The sequence below is a fragment of the Enhydra lutris genome, unplaced genomic scaffold (genome assembly GCF_002288905.1).
Source record: "Enhydra lutris kenyoni isolate GAN:26980312 unplaced genomic scaffold, ASM228890v2 scaffoldscaffold9, whole genome shotgun sequence".
Taxonomy (NCBI): Eukaryota; Metazoa; Chordata; class Mammalia; order Carnivora; family Mustelidae; genus Enhydra; species Enhydra lutris.
This window is the reverse complement of record NW_019154093.1, coordinates 72,540,828-72,560,286: the sequence shown is the minus strand read 5'-3', so window position 1 is coordinate 72,560,286 and position 19,459 is coordinate 72,540,828. Positions and strand designations below refer to the sequence as shown.

The 19,459-nt window shown below is 37.7% G+C and overlaps 1 protein-coding gene across 1 annotated transcript in view; it reads left to right on the top strand.

The window, feature by feature from the left end:
- Window positions 1-19,459, top strand: part of LOC111142937 (calcium-binding mitochondrial carrier protein SCaMC-1-like) — a 54,759-nt gene that overhangs the window by 23,038 nt on the left and 12,262 nt on the right. The window contains 5 exon segments of the mRNA XM_022496298.1: window positions 1,640-1,655; window positions 7,152-7,230; window positions 7,233-7,277; window positions 7,964-7,986; window positions 18,978-19,130. Of these exon segments, the coding sequence (XP_022352006.1) occupies window positions 1,640-1,655; window positions 7,152-7,230; window positions 7,233-7,277; window positions 7,964-7,986; window positions 18,978-19,130 (316 nt within the window).

Here is a 19,459-nt window from a genome sequence, read left to right as displayed (position 1 = left end):
AAGGCGGGACTCGATCCCAGGACCCTGAGATCATGACCAGAGCCGAAGGCAGCGGCCCAACCCGCTGAGCCACCCAGGCGCCCCCTGTTTTGTTTTTTTAAAGTTTTTATTTAAGTTCCAGTTAGTTAACATGCAGTGTAATATTAGTTTCAGGTATATAATATAGTGCATCAACAATTCCATACATTATCTGCTGCTGTTATCATAACAAGTGAACAAGAAAATCCTATCGCCCCACTCCCCACAGACACCCCCCCCACACCTATCAGTTTGTTCTCTAGAGTTAAGAGTCTGTTTTTTGGCTTACTTCTTTCTCTCTTTCTCTTTTTTTCCTTGCTCATTTGTTTTTTCCTTGAATTCCACATATGAGTGAAATCATATGGTGTTTGTCTTCCTCTGACTTATTTTCACTTAACATAATACTTTCTAGCTCCATCCATGTTTTTGCAAATAATAAGATTGCATCCTTTTTGATGGCTGAATAATATTCCATTGTATGTATATAACACATCTTTGTCCTTTCATCTATTGATAGACACTTGGACTGCTTCCATAATTTGGATATTTTAAGTAATGCTGCAATAAATATAGGGATGCATGTATCCCTTTGAATTAGTATTTTGGTGTTCTTTGGGTAAATGTCCAGTGGTGTGATTCCTGGATTGTAAGGCAGTTCTCATTTTAACTTTTTGAGGAACTTCCATACTGTTTCCCAAAGTGGCTGCACCAGTTTGCATTCCCACCAACAGTGCAAAAGTTTCCTCTTTTTCCACATCCTCACCAACATCTGTTGTTTCCTGAGTTGTTAATTTTGGCCATTCTGACAGGTGTGTGGTGATATCTCTTTGTGGTTTTGCTTTGTATTTCCCTGATCCATAGTCATGCTGAGCATTTTTTCATGAGTCTGGTAGCCATTTGCTTGTCTTCTTTGGAGAAATGTCTGTTCATGTCTCCCGCTCATTTCTTAACTGGATTCTATATTTTGTGTGTGTTGCTTTTGATGAGTTCTTTCTAGATTCTAGACATTAACCCTTTATATGATGTCATTTGCAGATATCTTCTCCCATTCTGTCAGTTGCCTTTTAGTTTTGTTGATTGTTTCCTTCACTCTACAGAAGCCTTTTATTTTAATGAAGTCCTAATAGTTCATTTTTGCTTTTGTTTCCCTTGCCTCTGGAGACATGTCTAGTAAGAAATTGCTTTGGTTGAGGTCAAAGAGTTTGCTGCATATTTTCTCCTCTAGGATTTTGATAGTTTCCTGTCTTATATTTATTTCTTTCATCCATTTTGCACTTACTTTGTGTATGGTGTAAGAAAGTGGTCCAGTTTCATTCTTCTGCATGTTTCTATCCAATTTAACATTTTAACAATATTTGTTCTTCCAATCCATGAGCATGGAATGTTTTTCCATTTCTTTGTGTCTTTTTTAGTTTCTTTTATAAGTGTTCTATAGTTTTCTGAGTAGAGATACTTGGCCTCTTTGGTTAGGTTTATTTCTAGGTATCTTATGGTTTTTGATGCAGTCATAAATGGGATTACTCCTTGATTTCTCCTTCTGCTACTTCATTATTAGTGTATAGATATGCAACAGATTTCTGTACATTGATTTTATACCCTGCCAGTTTGCTGAATTCATCAGTTCTAGCAATTTTTTGGTGGAGTATTACAGATTTTGAATATCATGTCATCTGCAAAGAGTAAAAATTTAACTTCTTCTTGCTGCTTTGGATGTCTTTAATTTCTTTTTGTTGTCTGATTGCTAAGGCTAGGACTTCTAGTACTATGTTGAACAATAGTGGTGACTGTGGAGATCTGTGTATGTTCCTGACCTTAGGGGAAAAGCTCTCAGTTTTTGCCCATTGAGAATGATATTAGCTGTGGACCTTTCATATATGGCCTTTATGATGTTGAGGTTTGAGGTATGTTCCTTCTATCCCTACTCTCTTGAGGGTTTCTTTCAAGAAAGGATGATATATTTTGTCAAATGCTTTTTCTGCATGTATCGAGAGGATCATATGGTTCTTATCTTTTATTAATGTAGAGTATCACATTGATTGATTTGCAGATATTGAACCACTCCTACAGCCCAGGAATAAATTCCATTTGATCATGGTGAATAATCCTTTTAATGTACTGTTGAATTTGATTAGCTAGTGTCTTATTGAGAATTTTTGCATCCATGTTCATCAGGGATATTGGTCTGTAATTCTCCTTTTTAGTGAGGTCCTTGGTTTTGGAATCAAGGTAATGTTGGCCTCGTAGAATGAGTTTGGAAGTTTTTCTTCTATTTCTATTTTTTTGTAACAGCCTCAGAAGAATAAAGAACCTTCTTTAGGTGTTTGGTAGAATTCCCCTGGGAGCCATCTGGCTCTGGACTCTTGTTTGTTGAGAGATTTTTGATTACTGATTCAACTTCTTTGCTGGTTATGGGTCCATTCAAATTTTCTGTTTCTTTCTGTTTCAGTTTTGGTAGTTTATATGTTTCTAGGAATTTGTCCATTTCTCCCAGATTGCCCAATTTGTTAGTGTAAAAATATTCTCTTATATTGTTTGTATTTCTGTGGTATTGGTTGTGATCTCACCTCTCTTATTCATGATTTTATTTATTTGGTCCTTTCTCTTTACTTTTTGATAAGTCTGGCTAGGGGTTTATCAAGTTGATTTATTCTTTCAAAAAACTAGCTCTTGGTATCATTGATCTGTTCTACTGGTTTTTTGATTTCTGTATCTTTTATTTCTGCTCTAATCTTAATTATTTCCCTTCTTCTGCTGGTTCTAGACCTTATTTGTTGTTATTTTTTTCCAACTCCTTTGGGTGTAAGGTTATATTGTGATTTGAGACTTTTCTTGCTTTTTGAGGAACGCCTGTGTTGATATATACTTCCCTCTTATTACTGCCTTTGCTGTGTCCCAGAAGTTTGGACTGTTATATTTTCATTTTAATTTGTTTTCATGTATTTTTAAATTTCTTCTTTAAATTCCTGGTTAACTCATTCATTCCTTAGTGAGGATGCTCTTTAACCCCTAAGTATTTGTGGTCTTTCCAAATTGTTCTTGTGTTTTCTTGTTCTTATGTTCTTTATTCTTTCTAAATTGTGTTTGTCATGTTTCATAGAATTGTGGTTTGAAAATATGCATGGTATTATCTTAATCTTTTCCACTGGTTGAGGCCTGACTTGTGAACCAGTATGTTATCTTTTCTGGAGAGTGTTCCATGTGCACTTGACAAGAATGTGTATTCGGCTGCTTTGGGATGAAATGTTTTGAATATGTCTGTAAAATCCATCTGGTCCAGTGTGTCATTCAAAGCCATTGTTCCCTTGTTGATCTTCTGCTTAGAAGATCTCTCCATTGATGTGAGTGGGGTGTTAAAGTCCCCTATTATTATATTGTATCATTAGCAATAAGTTTCTTTAAGTCTGTTAGTAATTGATTTATATATTTGGCTGCTCCCAAATTAGAGCATAAATATTTATAATTGTTAGATCCTCTTGTTGGATAGATTCCTTTATTATGATACTGTGCTATTCTTCATCTCTTATTATAGACTTTGGTTTAAAATCTAATTTGATGTAAGTATGGCTACTCCAGCTTTCTTTCAGTGTTCATTAGCATGATTGATTATTCTCCACCCCCTCATTTTCAATCTGGAGGTATCTTTGTGTCTAAGCCTTTTTTAAAAGATATTATTTATTTATTTGACAGACAGAGATCACAAGTAGGTGGAGAGCGAGGAAAGCAGGCTCCTGCTGAGCAGAGAGTCCAATGCGGGGCTTGATCCCAGGACCCTGGTATCATGACCTGAGCTGAAGGCAGAGGCTTTAGCCCACTAAACCACCCAGGCGCCCCTCTAAGACTTTAAAAAAATATATATTTTATTTATTTATTAGAGAGAAAGTAAGAGAGGGAGCATGAACAGAGGGCAGGGACAAAGGGAGAGGGAGAAGCAGACTTCCTGCTGAGCAGGGAGCCTGTTTCAGGACTTGATCTCAGGACCCCAGGATCACGACCTGAGCTGAAGGCAGATGCTTAACCACCTGAGTCACCCAGATGCCCCTAAAATGAGTCTCTTGTAAGCAGCATATTGATGGGTCTTTAATCCTATGTGTTTTGATTGAATTATTTAGTCCATTTACATTCAGAGTGATTATTGATAGATATTAATTTTGTGCCATTGTATTACCTATAAAGTCACTGATCCTGTAGATTATTCCTTTCTAGTCTTTGTTGTTTTTGGTGTCTCTTTCCTGCTCAGAGTGTCCCCTTTAATATTTCTTGCAGAGCTGGTTTTGTGTCTACGAACTTGTTTAGTCTTTGTTTGTTTTGGAAACTCCTTATTGTTCCTTCTATTCTGATTGACAGTCTTGCTGGATATAGAATTTTTGGCTGCATATTTTTCCCATTCAGCACGTTGGATATATCATGCTACTTTCTTCTGGCCTACCAAATTTCTGTGGTCGGATCTGCGGTTAACCTTATTTGACTATCCTTATAGTTTAAGGACTTTTTGTCCCTAGGTGCTTTCAGAATTCTCTCTTTATCTTTGTATTTTGCAAGTTTCACTACTATATGTCTTGGTGTTGACTTTTTTTGTTGTTGATGATTTTGAGGGGAGTTCTCTGTGCCTCTTGGACTTGAATGCCTATAATTTGTTCAAATAAACCTTCTGCCCCTTTTTCCTGCTCTTTTTCTTCTGGGACCCCTATGATACAGATATTACTGCATTTTGTGAAATTGCTGAATTCCCTAAGTCTGTAATCATGATCTAATAATTATCTTTCCCTCTTCTTTTTAGCCTCATTATTTTCCATAATTTTATCTTCTGTGTCACCTATTCAATAGTCTCCCTCTTCCATCATCATTGTCATTACCTCCAGTCAGTTTTGCATCTCAGTTATAGATACAGTTTTTATTATGATGTATATCTTAGGTCTTTTAGCTCTGCAGCCAGTGTTGCTGTGGTGTCTTCTATGCTTCTTTTAAGCCCAGCTAGTATTTTTGACTGTTGTTCTAAATTCTTGTCTGGATATATTGCTTATATCTGTTTGAATAAATCCCTGGCTGTGCTTTCTTCTTGATCTTTCTTTTAGGGAGAATTCCTCCATTTTGTCATTATGTCTAGGTTTCTGTCTTTCACATGTTATGAAAGGGCCATATACTGTCCAGGGCCTGGCATTTTGGGAAGTGTTTCTGATGTATGCTATTGTGTTTTGGCTGCTCATTTTCACAGGTCAGTCCTCTGCAGAGGTCATCCTTCTTTGTAGTGGGGAGTGCTTGGACTTTTAACTAGGTGTGCTTTGATTTGTTTGTTAAGATATGCCTAAAAGGGGTGGAGGGGGAATGCCTGATCAAAGAAAAGAGAAAAGGAGAAGGAGCAAAAAACAAACAGACAAACAAAAGTATAATCCTGAGTCCAAAGAAAAAGAAGGAAGGAAAAAAGAAAAGAAAGAAGCCTGAGCCAAAAAAAAAAAAAGAGAGAGAGAGAGAGAAAAGGAAACAAACAAATCAACAAAAGAACAAAAAACTATGAGCCTGATTCCAAAGAAAGAAAGAGAAAAGAAAAAACCAGCTCCACTGGAACTGAGGCTGATTCTTTGGGGCACTCTGTGATCAGTAGACCTGGTACATCATAGCGACCTGTGTTGGTCTTCTGAAGGAGAGGCCCACTGCTCTGTCTCACTGTCAGGACTGTCCTTATAAAAATGCCCCTGCCAGGTGCAGGGGCCCTGGGTTTGTTGTAAGTGACTCCAACCTCTCCTGGACATGCTATGTTTCTGTCTGAAGTCTGACAGTGCTGGTATTGGTGGGGGTGGGGTGGAAGATGCCATCACCTTGCCCTCTCATCTCTAGGGAGGGATGCTCATGGCCTCCCCATATAGGTGGACCTCACAGAAAAGAGAACCATGTCCTCTTCTCTGCCCCAAGCTTTCATCAAATCTCTTCCCTCATAATGTCTGTGCCCAGCCATGGGCATGCCTGGTGCCAGAGTTCATCTGTGCTTTATCTCTGGCCCGTGGCTGGGTTTCAAAACTCCAGATCTTAAAACCCTCTTCCAGGGGGCACCTGGGTGGTTCAGTCAGTTGGGATCTGCTTTAGCCCTGATCATGATCCCGGGGTCCTGGGATCAAGCCCCATGTTGGGCTCCCTGCTCTGTGGGGAACCTGTTTCTCTTCTCCCCACTCATGCTGTTACTGTTGCCATCTCTTTCTCAAATGAATAAGTAAAATCTTTTATAGAAAGCAAAATCAAAACCCTCTTCCAAATGTACTCTGGGAAAGGGACCTTTCTCTCCTAGTGCCACCCAGGGGATCCCCACACCATGACGTCTTTCACAGACCCTTCCACTACTCTCTCTCTCCTTCCCCAGCTTTGTTCTACAAAAAGTACTCCCTCTCCTCTGTGGCACCGCAGCTTTTCTCTCCCCTAATTCATGGCTCCAAACCTAGTATCTGCCATATTCTCTCCCTCTAATTGTGCAAATTGTTTTCTTAATCCTCAGATTGATTTCCTAAGTGTTCAAAATGATTTGATGTTTAACTAGCTGTGTTTGAGGGAGGAAGAAGCCCAGGGTTACTCTACTACTCCACCATCCTAAGTTCTCTTAAAAATTTAAGTATTTTCTCTCATTTAGTTAATAGAGTGTGAGGTCTCTGATGGCAAAGATTATGTATCTTAGTATCTTTCCTCTCTCAAGGTACTTGGCATTCATTGTTTACCTCTGTTAAATAACTACTTATAAATTCAGAATTATTTGGAATGACATGGTGGCTATTCTCTAGTATTGCACAAGTTAAAAAAATCACAAGTGTTCCTAGAAGCCTTTCACCTGTGACTGAAAAACTAAGACAATAATTAATATGAGTGAAATGTGCCAATGTTAGCATGCTACAGTGGGTTTACTTGCAATAAGTTTCTGCAATCAATTTCTTCTTTCTTGTAGGACATTTTTTTTAAAGATTTTATTTATTTGACAGAGAGAGAGAGGGATCACAAGTAGGCAGAGAGGCAGGCAGAGAGAGAGAGGGAAGGAAGCAGGCTCCCTGCAGAGCAGAGAGCCCGATGCGGGGCTCAATCCCAGGACCCTGAGATCATGACCTGAGCCGAAGGCAGAGGCTTTAACCCACTGAGCCACCCAGGCGCCCCTCTTGTAGGACATTTTTAAAGCTGGAAATACCAATGAGGATTCAGGATTGGACTTTGGAGAATTTTTGCGGTACCTTAAAGACCAGGAGAAAAAATGAGGCTGGCATTTAATAGTCTGGATGACAATAATGAAGGTGTGTGTTTGTATCTTATTCACAATTAACTTGACATGAATAATAATTGTCAGTACTAAAGGACATTGTTTTAGCAGCCTTTAACTTTCTCTTACCATCAGAGATTCAGTTATTTCTATTGCATGTCTAGCAGTAATTTTTTCTTTCTGAGAATAATATATAAATATCATTGACTAGTGTTATAAGTTTTTTCTAAAGCTTTTATTTATTTCCTTGACAGACAGAGATCACAAGTAGGCAGAGGGGCAGGCAGATAGAGAGAGAGAGGGGAGAGCAGGCTCCCCACTGAGCCACCCAGGTGCCCCACTAGTGTTATAATTTTTGTGTGGTTACTATATTTTTAAAGATTTAACTTATTTATTTGAGAGAGAGAGCATAAGCAGGGGGAAGGGACAGAGGGAGAGGGAGAAGCAGAATCCCCACTGAGCAGGGAGCCCGATGCAGGGCTCGATCCCAGGACCCTGGGATCATAACCTGAGCTGAAGGCAGATGTTTAACTGACAGAGTCACCGAGATGCCCCTGGTTACTATTTTCTCAATAAACGAATTTATCCTCTGAATTTAAAGCTTCTGGGCTTAGGGAGTAGACCTCTCCACTCTTTTGCAATGTATGAGCTAAAAGTATCATGGTGATTTTAAAAAATGCCATTGTTTGCTTGCTGATTTTGAAAATATTTTGGTTGCAGGGAAGTTAGATAACACAAAGATGGTGAGAGAAAGTAAAAGTTACTTGTAACCCTGCCATCTGGAGATAAGGTTTAACATTTTAATATATGTTTATAGTTTCTTCTAGACATTTGTTTCTTGCTTGGTTTCTCTTTCTCTCTCTTTTTTTAAGCATAACTTTTTTTTTTAAGATTTTATTTATTTGTCAGGGACAGAGGATAGAGAGAGCACAAGCAGGGGAAGCAGCAGGCAGAGGGAAAGGGAGAAGCAGGCTCCCCACTGAGCAAGGAGTCACTTGTGGGGCTCCATCCCAGAACCCTGGGATCATGACCTCAGCCAAAGGCAGATGCTCAACCAACTGAGTCACCCAGGCATCTCTCTTTCTCTCTTTAAATCAAATTGTAGTCACACTACATATAGTTTGATGTCCTACTTTTTTCTTTTAATGTTATAATGTAAGCATTATCATTTCTTTTTTTTTAAGGATTTTATTTATTTATTTGGCAGAGAGACACACCGAGAGAGGGAACACAAGTGGGGAGTGGGAGAGGGAGAAGCCGGCTTCCCTCTGAGCAAGGAGCCCGATGTGGGGCTTGATCCCAGGACCCTGGGATCATGAGCTGAGCCAAAGGCAGATGCTTAATGACTGAGCCACCCTGGGGCCCCTGCATTTATATTTCATTTAATATTCTTCACAAACATAGTTTTTAATGATTCTGTAATATTCCATTTATGAGTAGACTTATCCAATCATTCCTGTATAGTAAGACATTTGGGATGTTTCCAAACTTGCACTTTAATACATATTGTTGTGATCAATATCTATGCTGATTTACAGAGGAAAGGTGTATTTTATCATAAACCCTTAAATCACAAAGACTTAAATCACAAAGTAAAATACCATTTCTTTCTCCATATGTAGCTAGTGGGTAATTAGAGCCTAATTACACCCAATCTAAAAACATATGTATTAGTTTTTAAGTTTTCAGAAATCTAGTTTTTGTTAATTGAAAAATTCTAAGTCTAGCAGAAAAGCTATTTAAAGGATTATGTTAATGGATTCTTAGGTAAAACAAGATGTATCCTGAATGTCACAGGCTTTAGTGACCTCCGATACCCAAATTTCAGTGCTTCAAGTTTCCATTCACTTTTTAGAAAGAATTGTAGGTCTTTCTGGGTCCTGCTATTGAAATACTACCCTGAAGTTTTAGAGGTACTACTTACTAATGTCTTTCAATTAGAACTGGTAATCAGTTGCTGCTGTTCTTGTCCCAGTAGTTCTGCTTTTGTGCTATTCTGGAATTTCACCTGTTATTGGTGGTTACCACCATAATCATCATTTGTGAGCTGAAAATCCACTGCATCAGATAATCAGTGAAATCAGATTGTCATTAGTAAAAACATAATGCTACTATTGTCTCTGGTAAAGCTGCAAATCAGTGCTTGTAGCTCCTGGTAACAAAGAGAACTTTTTTCCTGAGGCAAGGTGGAAATCCAAAAGTAATACAGTGATTAGCAATATAGATCTTTTCATTTCTGCCTTGACCGATCAAACTGGAATATCACAGCTCAGTTCCCAAAGTCTTGAAGAGGTGCCATTCTGGAAGAGCTGCTGTCCAAATTCCCATGGGCTTCATTTGTTTTGAGTCATGACAGTTGGTATGAAGCTCCACTGTTGGCACCTAGACTACAGATCTTAGACTCTAAGATCTAGCTGAGGTGTGAGGTCTGATTGAGCTGCCTGCTTTCTGTGTCATCATTGTTGCTGCTTCAGTGGACACCTTTGCGTAGAGCTCAGTCAATTTGGCCAGCATACTTTTTGTGGGTGCAAAATGGAGTACATCCTCTGGTATGGGTTGAACTGTGTGCACCCTAAAAAAGATACGTTGAGCCTCCCATACCTCAGACTGTGACCTTATTTTAAAATAGGTCTTTATAGAAGTAATTAAGTTAAAATGACGCCATTAGCATAATGCCCAATATCTAATATGACTAGTGTCATGTAAAGGGGAAATTTGGACACAGAAGCAGATATGCACAGAGGAAGATGATGTGAAATGGCCCTTTGGTGTGATGGGGTTAGGAATGCGGTGATACATCAGCAAGCCAAGAAACACCTGTGGCTACCAGAAGCTTGGAGAGAAGCACAGAACAGATCTTTCCCTGGCATCTTCAGAGGGAACATGGCCCTGCTGACACTTTGGTTTCAGACTTCTGGCATCCAGAACTGTGAGACCATAAATTCCTGTTTTTCTAAGTACTCAGATTGTGATACTTCATTATGGCAGCCATAGGAAACTCCTCCCTGCTGTTATGCTTAATCAAGTGTCTGATAATACCAGAATATTTGGGGCCTCACAAGCTTTCTCAATTCATATGAACATGTAGTCACTTTCTTCCAGAGCGTCCAAGTGCTTCCAGATTGGCTGGGCTAATGTAGTTTCTGGTATCAGCTGTGTGTCATTGACCCTGGAGCCAACATTGCCTTTTGAATGCTATTACTGGATCTGACTCACTGGATCTGGCTCACTTCCCCTGTTTTTCCTTCCTGACATCATTATTCCTGTTGGGACTCTCCCAGCCCATCACACATTATATTTGTTAAAAATTAATAGTATGCAGGATTCAATCTTTACCACCTGCTTTCTGTCCCCCAGGAGGGTTTCCAGGCCTTATGCCAATCAGTGGAGGCAAGAGGATGCATATGGGCTGGGGTATTATCAAAATCACTGGCAGGAGGTGCTCAAGCCCCCATGTGATCCAATCTGTTTAACTTCTCTCACTAAGTAGTATCTGAGCTCCTGCTCCTATTTAGCCAAAGTGTCCGTGGCTTGTGGTTATAATGACGTGAATGAAGAAATTATTGAATTCTTTTTTAGTTGGAGTTTCTTGGAGATTGAAAAAATGGTACGAAAGGAACTGACATTTATTGTACTTTATTTTCTATATCTTATTTTTGTCTCATACAAGTCATTATAGCAGCTGAATTTTACAGAACAATGAGTTTAAGGAAGGTTAACTATTTTGCATTCCATTGGCTCTCCCAGTGAGCCACATCTCCCAGGATGTATGCCTTTGTGTAGGCTTGTGAACCACACAGGCCTGGGCTTGGCCGTTTTTACTTCCTTCAGTCATTGGGGCATTAGCAAGGCTTAATAAGTACTTGTATATTGGAGCTTGTCCTCTTCGAATACTCTTTCTTAACATCCCGAGCCACCAGAAAAGAGATCGAGCTACCCAGTGGGAGAGACCACTCATTTAGTTCTCAGTTGTTCTACATTTCCATCTGAAGTAACAGACATGTGTGAAGACATCTTGGATTTCCAGTGGTAGTTGAACAAACCTTCAAATGAATGAACTCACACAAGTGGCTCAGGCAAGACAGGCAGAAGAACCAACGAGTTGAATCAAGCTCAGATTGCATACCCATAATCAAATATATCCTTTTTAAACCACTAAATTTTGGGATAGTTTGTTACTTAGCATTCAATTGCTGGTACAGGGATGGAATACTTTGCATTTCTCCCCGGAACTGCAATGCTGGAATGGTTGTGGTCCTCCTCTCCATCCATCGAACAACTGTTACTCTGTTGAATTCATTTCAAGTCTATATTCTCAGTGTAAGCCTGCTGCATATAATTAAAGACAATTTTGAATATCTTTCTTCAGTTCATAGACCTTGATAATGTTCTGGATCTCATTACCTATTTTTTTTTTCCTACATCTTAGCTTGGACTTTTGGCTCCTTTCAGGTAAAAATTACCTGATGTACTTTAGTTCAATGAAGCAAACAGTTTTTGAGCACTATATGTGTACTATTGCACTGGGAACTGTGTTAACAAAGGTCTTCAGAAGTAACAATTTTTGGTGAATTAGGAATAAACAAACATACACAAGACAGACTGTGATAGTTGCTGTAGAAGTGATATAGGGAGAACTTAATTGTGCCCAGGGACAATTTAGATTTGTACTGGATCAATACATAAACAGAACTGAAAAGAAAGGATTTCTTGAGGGGCGCCTGGATGGCTCAGCGAGTTGAGCACCTGACTCTTGGTTTTAGCTCAGGTCATGATCTTAGGGTCATGGGTTCAAACCCTGTGTTGAGCTCTGTGCTCAGCAGGGAGTCTGCTTGAGTTTCTCTCTCTCTGTCCCTCCCCCAACTTGCATGGCCATTCTCTCTCTCTTTCTCTCAAATAAATAAATGAATAAATCTTAAAAAAAGGGGGGGGGTTTCTTGAGCAGAGAGCTCATAGTCTGAACAAAGACAGAATTAGGAAATTGTCAGTCAAGATCAGAACTGGTTTATATAGCATTTCAGGTTAGCCCTAACTTGGTATTTTGGGGGGAAGATTTCATTGACATACAACATATATAGCAATGTGGATAAATTCTAAGTAAAAGCTCCACAAATTTTCCTGAGACAGACATACAACATGGAAACAACATCCAAATTAAGAAGCAGAATATTATTAGCATCTCAGGAGTGTCCCTTTCATGTCCCACCCAAATCACCACCACTCTCCAATGTAGCTACTATCCTGCTTTTTAGTACTGTATGTAAGTTCTCAATCTTTAACAAGTAAGTGTACCTTGCTCATACTGCACCTTTTGCTGAAATGCTTTTTTGTTTCTTTGGTGGTCTCTTGTTTATCCTTTATAATACTTCATTTGTGACTTTTGTTTTTAATTCTTATTTATCCCTGCATTGCTTTTTTATTCATAACTCTTCTATAACATATACTTTAGCACAGTGCAATGTATTTTTAAAATAAGTAGTTCATTGATACAAGCTAGTAAGCTCTTTGGGGGTTGTTCTTTTATTAATTTCTGGCTTCTCTTACATTTAACATAGTGATTTTAATAGTATACCTTAAAAATTTTTTTTAAGTTATTGAATTAATGAGTATAGTGTTTGAGGATAGTAATGGCATATAAAGCAGAGGATTCAGTTTCCCCAAGAAAAGTTTGATTTTTAGGTTAAGGAATAGACAATTAAATTCCGCCTTGTGGAGCTTGGAATACTAGGGGCCTTGGAGGGATCACAAAGAATCTGAAATTCTGTATATGAATACCAGGCTTTGTCTGTAGGGTAAATAAATATGTCTCATACATATGTATGCTATTTATAAATGTATGCATATGCAGCTATGGCTCATAAAATATGAAATAAAGATGTGACTGAAGTTATAGTGGTTTTTTAATGTTATCGATTTTATAGCTAAGTGACATTAAGTTTTTTTGAGAACAAAAATGTCCTAATTTTTTAAAATTTTCTGTAATTTCTTTTTTTAGTTAACTCATTTTTTCAGTTTTCCAAGATTCATTGTCCTCATATTTTAAAAGATTGAATAGTCTCAACTCTTGGTTTTACACAAGGGAGGGATCAAAAATTTTTTTGGATTTGGCAAGTGGCATGTGAGTGAAGTGTTTTAGAGTTTGAGGAGGATATGGAATACTTAATTTCTCCTTCACAACATCCAGCAATTTGAGATTGAGATGCATGGTAGGCTTATTAAATATATAAGTTGACTCAAGTTATTTAACATAGGATATGGTTGTGTTAAAAAGAGTTTGTGTTGTATTATATTTTTGGTATGTTATTTCTTTAAAAACTTAAAACATTGAGTGGCCTTATTTTCATGAATCAGATCTTCAGAGTTAGCTTTTTAATTTTTTCCAACTAGGTACAATAATCTAGATTTGTTGTAGATCTACAGTCCCTTATTGGAAATCCTTAGGGTAAAATGTGTTTAAAAATTTAGAATTTGAGTTTTAGAAAAGCAGCACAGTGCATGTACAATATATTATGTAATACTCCTAGTGGGGTTTGGGCCATCACCATGCAATTATATACGTGAATATTTCTTCAGTGAAACAAATGAATAATCACACAAAATCAGATAAATAATTGACTACCAAATGAATTTTGGTACCAAATTTACAAGTCTTTTAGTTTTCAGAACTTTTACCCTTTGTATTTTGAATATGGGATTATAGTTCTAAAAAACATGGGCTTTTCTCCTAAAATTTGTATGGAACCAGAAGAGACCCCAAATTGCTAAGGAAATGTTGAAAAAGAAAAACAAAACTGGGGGCATCATGTTGCCTGATTTCAAGATTTACTACAAAGCTGTGATAACCAAGACAGCATGGTATTGGCACAAAAACAGACACATAGACCAATGGAACAGAGTAGAGATCCCGGATACAGACCCTCAACTCTATGGCCAAATAATCTTCGACAAAGCAGGAAAAAATATCCAATGGAAAAATGACAGTCTCTTCAATAAGTGGTGCTGGGAGAATTGGACAGCTATATACAGAAGAATGGAACTCAACCATTCTCTTACAGTAAACACAAGGATAAACTCGAAATGGATGAAAGACCTCAACGCAAGGCAAGAATCTATCAAAATCCTGGAGGAAAACATAGGCTGTAGCCTCTTCAACATTGGCCACGGCAACTTCTTTCAAGATATGTCTCCAAAGGCAAAGGAAACAAAAGCAAAAATGAACTTTTGGGACTTCATCAAGATCAAAAGCTTCTGCACAGCAAAGGAAACAGTCAAGAAAACAAAGAGGCCACCCACGGAATGGGAGAAGATATTTGCAAATGACAGTATAGACAAAAGATTGATATCTAGGATCTATAAAGAACTCCTCAAACTCAACACACACAAAACAGACAATCATATTAAAAAATGGGCAGAAGATATGAACAGACATTTCTCCAATGAAGACATACAAATGGCTATCAGACACATGAAAAAATGTTCATCATCACTAGCCATCAGGGAGATTCAAATTAAAACCACATTGAAATACCACCTTACACCAGTTAGAATGGCCAAAATTAGCAAGACGGGAAACAACATGTGCTGGAGGGGATGTGGAGAAAGGGGAACCCTCTTACACTGTTGGTGGGAATGCAAGTTGGTGCAGCCACTTTGGAGAACAGTGTGGAGATTCCTCAAGAAATTAAAAATAGAGCTTCCCTATGACCCTGCCGTTGCACTACTGGGTATTTACCCCAAGGATACAGATGTAGTGAAAAGAAGGGCCATCTGTACCCCAGTGTTTATAGCAGCAATGGCCACGGTTGCCAAACTGTAGAAAGAACCAAGATGCCCCTCAACGGACGAATGCATAAGGAAGATGTGGTCCATATACACCATGGAGTATTGTGCCTCCATCAGAAAGGATGAATACCCAACTTTTGTAGCAACATGGACGGGACTGGAAGAGATTATGCTGAGTGAAATAAGTCAAGCAGAAAGAGTCAATTATCATATGGTTTCACTTATTTGTGGAGCATAACAAATAGCATGGAGGACAAGGGGAGTTAGAGAGAAGGAAGTTGAGGGAAATTGGAAGGGGAGGTGAACAATGAGAGACTATGGACTCTGAAAAACAATCTGAGGGTTTTGAAGGGGTGGGGGGTGGGAGGTTGGGGGAACCAGGTGGTGGGTATTGGAGAGGGCACGGATTGCATGGAGCACTAGGTGTGGTGCAAAAACAATGAATACTGTTATGCTGAAAATAAATTAAAAAATTTTTTAAAAAATGAGTTTGGAAGGGTTCCATTTTCTTCAGTTTTTTAGTAGAGTTTGAGAATGATTAGCATTAATTCTTCTTTAAATTTTGGTAGAATTCATCAGGGATATAATCTGTTCCTGGACATTTCTGTGTTAGGAGATTTTTTTGATTAGTGATTCAATTTGATTTTCTCTTTCTTCATGATTCAGTCTCAGTATGTTTGTTTGTTTGTTTGTTTTTTAAGATTTTGTTTATTATTTATTTGACAGACAGAGATTACAAGTAGGCAGAGAGAGGAAAGGGAAGCAGGCTCACTGGTGAGCAGAGAGCCTGATGCGGGGCTCGATCCCAGGACCCTGAGATCATGACCTGAGCTGAAGGCAGAGGCCTTAACCCAATGAGCCACCTAGGTGCCCCTGTCTCAGTATGTTTTATATGCCTTTGAATTTATACATTTCTTCTAGATAATGCAACTTATTGGTGTATAATTGTTCAGAATAGTGTCTTAACCATTATAGTTTTGTAGTATCAGTTGTAATCCTTTTTTGTTTCTGCTTTTATTTGTCTTCTCTTTCTTTTTAGTTAATCTAGCTAAACATTTGCCAATTTCGTTTATCTTTAAAATAAAACAGCTCTTAGTTTTGGTGATTGTTTGTTTTTTTGTTTGTTTGTTTGCTTTTGTTTCTGGTCTCTGTTTCACTTATTTCTGCTCTGATCTTTATTATTTTCCTTCCTTCTACTAACTTTGGTCTTAGTTTTTCTTTTTCTAGAACCTTAAGGTATTATTATTTTTTATTAGTTTCAGGGGTAGTATTTAATGATTCATCAGGTGCATATAACACCCAGTACTTATTATATCAAGTGCTGTCCTTAATGCCCATCACCCAATTACCCCACCCCCCCTCCAGTGACCCTCAGTTTGTTTTCTAGAATGAGAGTCTGTCTCCCTATTTTCATCTTATTTTATTTTTCCTTCCCTTCCCCTATGTTCATCTGTTTTGTTTCTTAAATTCCACATTTGCATGAAATCATACATTATTTGTCTTTTTCTCACTAACTTATTTCAGTTAGCATAATACTAGTTTCTTAAGGTTTAAATTTAGATTGAGGTTTTTCTTGTTTCTTGAGGTAGGCCTGTATCACTATGAACTTTCCTCTAAGAACTTCTTTTGCTGCATGCTGTAAGTTTTGGTATGTTGTGTTTCCATTTCTCTCAAGATTTTTTTTTTTAAATTTCCCTTTTTATTTCCTCTTTGACCCGTTCAGGGGCCTTATTCTCTTCATTATCTCCTTTATTTTTTGTTTTTAAGTATCCTGCATTTAAATATAACATTTAACATAATTAAGCCAGTACCATTTTTTAAAAAAAATGTAATCCTACTAAAGTCCCCTCTAGCTACCTTATCCTTTTTCTCTCTTCATGGCTACACTTCCTATTCACTTCTCAACTAATTGGCTTTGCTTTCACCACTTTGTATAAATTATTTTACTAAGCCAGTCTCCCTACTGTTAGTTCAGTGGATATTTTCTAGATCTTACCACTCTCTCTTTTTACATGTTCTCTTTAGCTGGCTTCCTTGACACTGCATTCTCCTGGTTTTCTTCGCACCTTTCTGCCATTTTCTGTCTCCCTTGAGAGTATTCTTTTTCATTCTGCCTCTTATATATTAGTTTTCTTCTGTGTTGTATTTTCAACTTTTTTTTTGGCCTCTCACTCTGTATGTATTTTTTTCCTAGACAATCCTATTTATTCTTCCACATTGAATTACCAGATTTAGGCTAATTGATTTCCCCAAATCTTATGTCTCTAGAGCACACCTTCCTTCTGCATGTGCAAGCATTTATTGGATATCAATTGGGACACCTCAAACACATACCACATTGTTTGTCCCCTAGATATTCTTTTATCACTTCGATGAATGGCATCATCATCTTCCTAATTACCCATGTCAGAAATGCCAACATTATTCCAAGGTCTTGAACTTTCCTTTATTCTTCATCCATCCCTATATATAGCCTTAAAGTTTTTTGTTTGATTGTTTGTTTCAGATTTTTATTTATTTGACAGACAGAGATCACAAGTAGGCAGAGAGAGAGAGGGGAGGAAGCAGGCTCCCTGCTGAACAGAGAGCCCGACATGGGGCTCGATCCCAGGACCCTGGGATCATGACCTGAGCTGAAGACAGAGGCTTTAACCTACTGAGCCACCCAGGCAACCTTAGCCTTAAAGTTTTTAAAATACCTAATGTCTTCAAACAAATTATTTTCTTTGCCCAGAGCACTCTGCAAACAAAGAACCATGGAACACTACATCAAAAACTAATGATGTACTGTATGGCGACTAACAAAACATAATTAAAAAAAAAAAAAGAACATTCCCTTGGTTAATCCCTACTTCTATAGGGAGTTAGTACACTGTGGTGGACAAGAAGGTAACCTTTGAGGTCAGAATACCTGGATTCATATTGCTTTGCTACTTCTAATTCACTTTATGTGAGAAGTGTTCCCTGACAGTTCCACTCATCTTCCCCCAACAAAAACAAAACAAAACAAAACAAAACAAAACAAAATTCTACACTCTATTAAATGTCTCTGAACTATGTTCTTAAAATACTTTTTTTGCTACCCTTGTTATTGTACTTATTCCTCTGTATTATAATTGCTTGTTTCCTTTCCTATGTTTTGTATTATAGTGTAAACTCCCAGAGGGGAGAAACTTGCTTTCTGCACCATATTATGAATACACAACCCAGCACCCGATGTATTAATTTATTAATTCAACAAAATTTTTTAAAAGATTTTTATGTGTTTATTTGACAAACAGAGACCACAAGTAGGCAGAAAGGCAGGCAGTGGGGGGGGGGATCAGGCTCCCCATTGAGGAGAGAGCCCAATGTGGGGCTCCATCCCAGGACCCTGAGATCATGACCTGAGCTGAAGGCAGAGGCTTAACCCACTGAGCCACCCAGGCGCCCCTAATGCCAAGTTCAGAATAATAAGTCCTTACTCCAACTTGATTATCTCTGTAAAGATCCTTTCTTCAAATACGGTCACACTCTGAGGCATTAAGACTGCAACATAGAAATTTTGGTGGGGGCACAATTCAACTCCTAACACCTTGCTACCCAGAAGTATCTGCTATTGAAAGTTTGATATATTTTCATCCATTCCTTTTTCAGTGCATAGTTTAGTGTTCTCTTTAATAATCTTGTAATATTTTAGCAGCAACAACACATTTTGTTTATGCAAAAATTCTCTGGTAATTAAATCATTCCTGTTCCCTTGAAGTTGCTCTCTTTGATGTATGAGATTAATATATATATTTGGGGACAAGAAAAATTTAATATATCAATTTTATATGTCTCTAAAGTACAGTAAAAATGGTGTGTTCATAGATTTCTACATTTATGTATTATTATTTTATTAGCAATAATAACATCAATGCTATATTACCAGCAAAATAAATTTAAAAATAAATTTCCTGTACATTTCTAGGTTCATAGTTTAAAGTCCAGGAAAATGAGATTGATTGATGGGTTTGAACAGATGTTGAAAGAAGGAGGAATACGTTCTCTTTGGCGGGGAAATGGTGTAAATATTTTTAAAATTATACCTGAGACAGCTCTCAAGATTGGAGCTTATGAACAGGTAAAATGTTATCACCTATGGAATTTTATGATAAAGATCAGATTATATATATATATTTTTTAATATTTTATATTTAATTTTTAAAAATTTAGACTTCAATGAGAGAGAAAACTGGAATGTGCACAGCAATAGGTATCACTGTAAGTACAGGCATACCATGAAGATATTGTGGATTTGGTTCTAGACCAGTGCAATAAAGTGAGTCAAATGAATTTTTGGTTTTCCAGTGCATATAAAAGTTATGTTTACACTATACTGTAGTCTAGTCAGTGTGTGATAGTGTTAGGTCTAAAAAAAACTTTATGTACTCTAATTAAAAGTGCTTTATT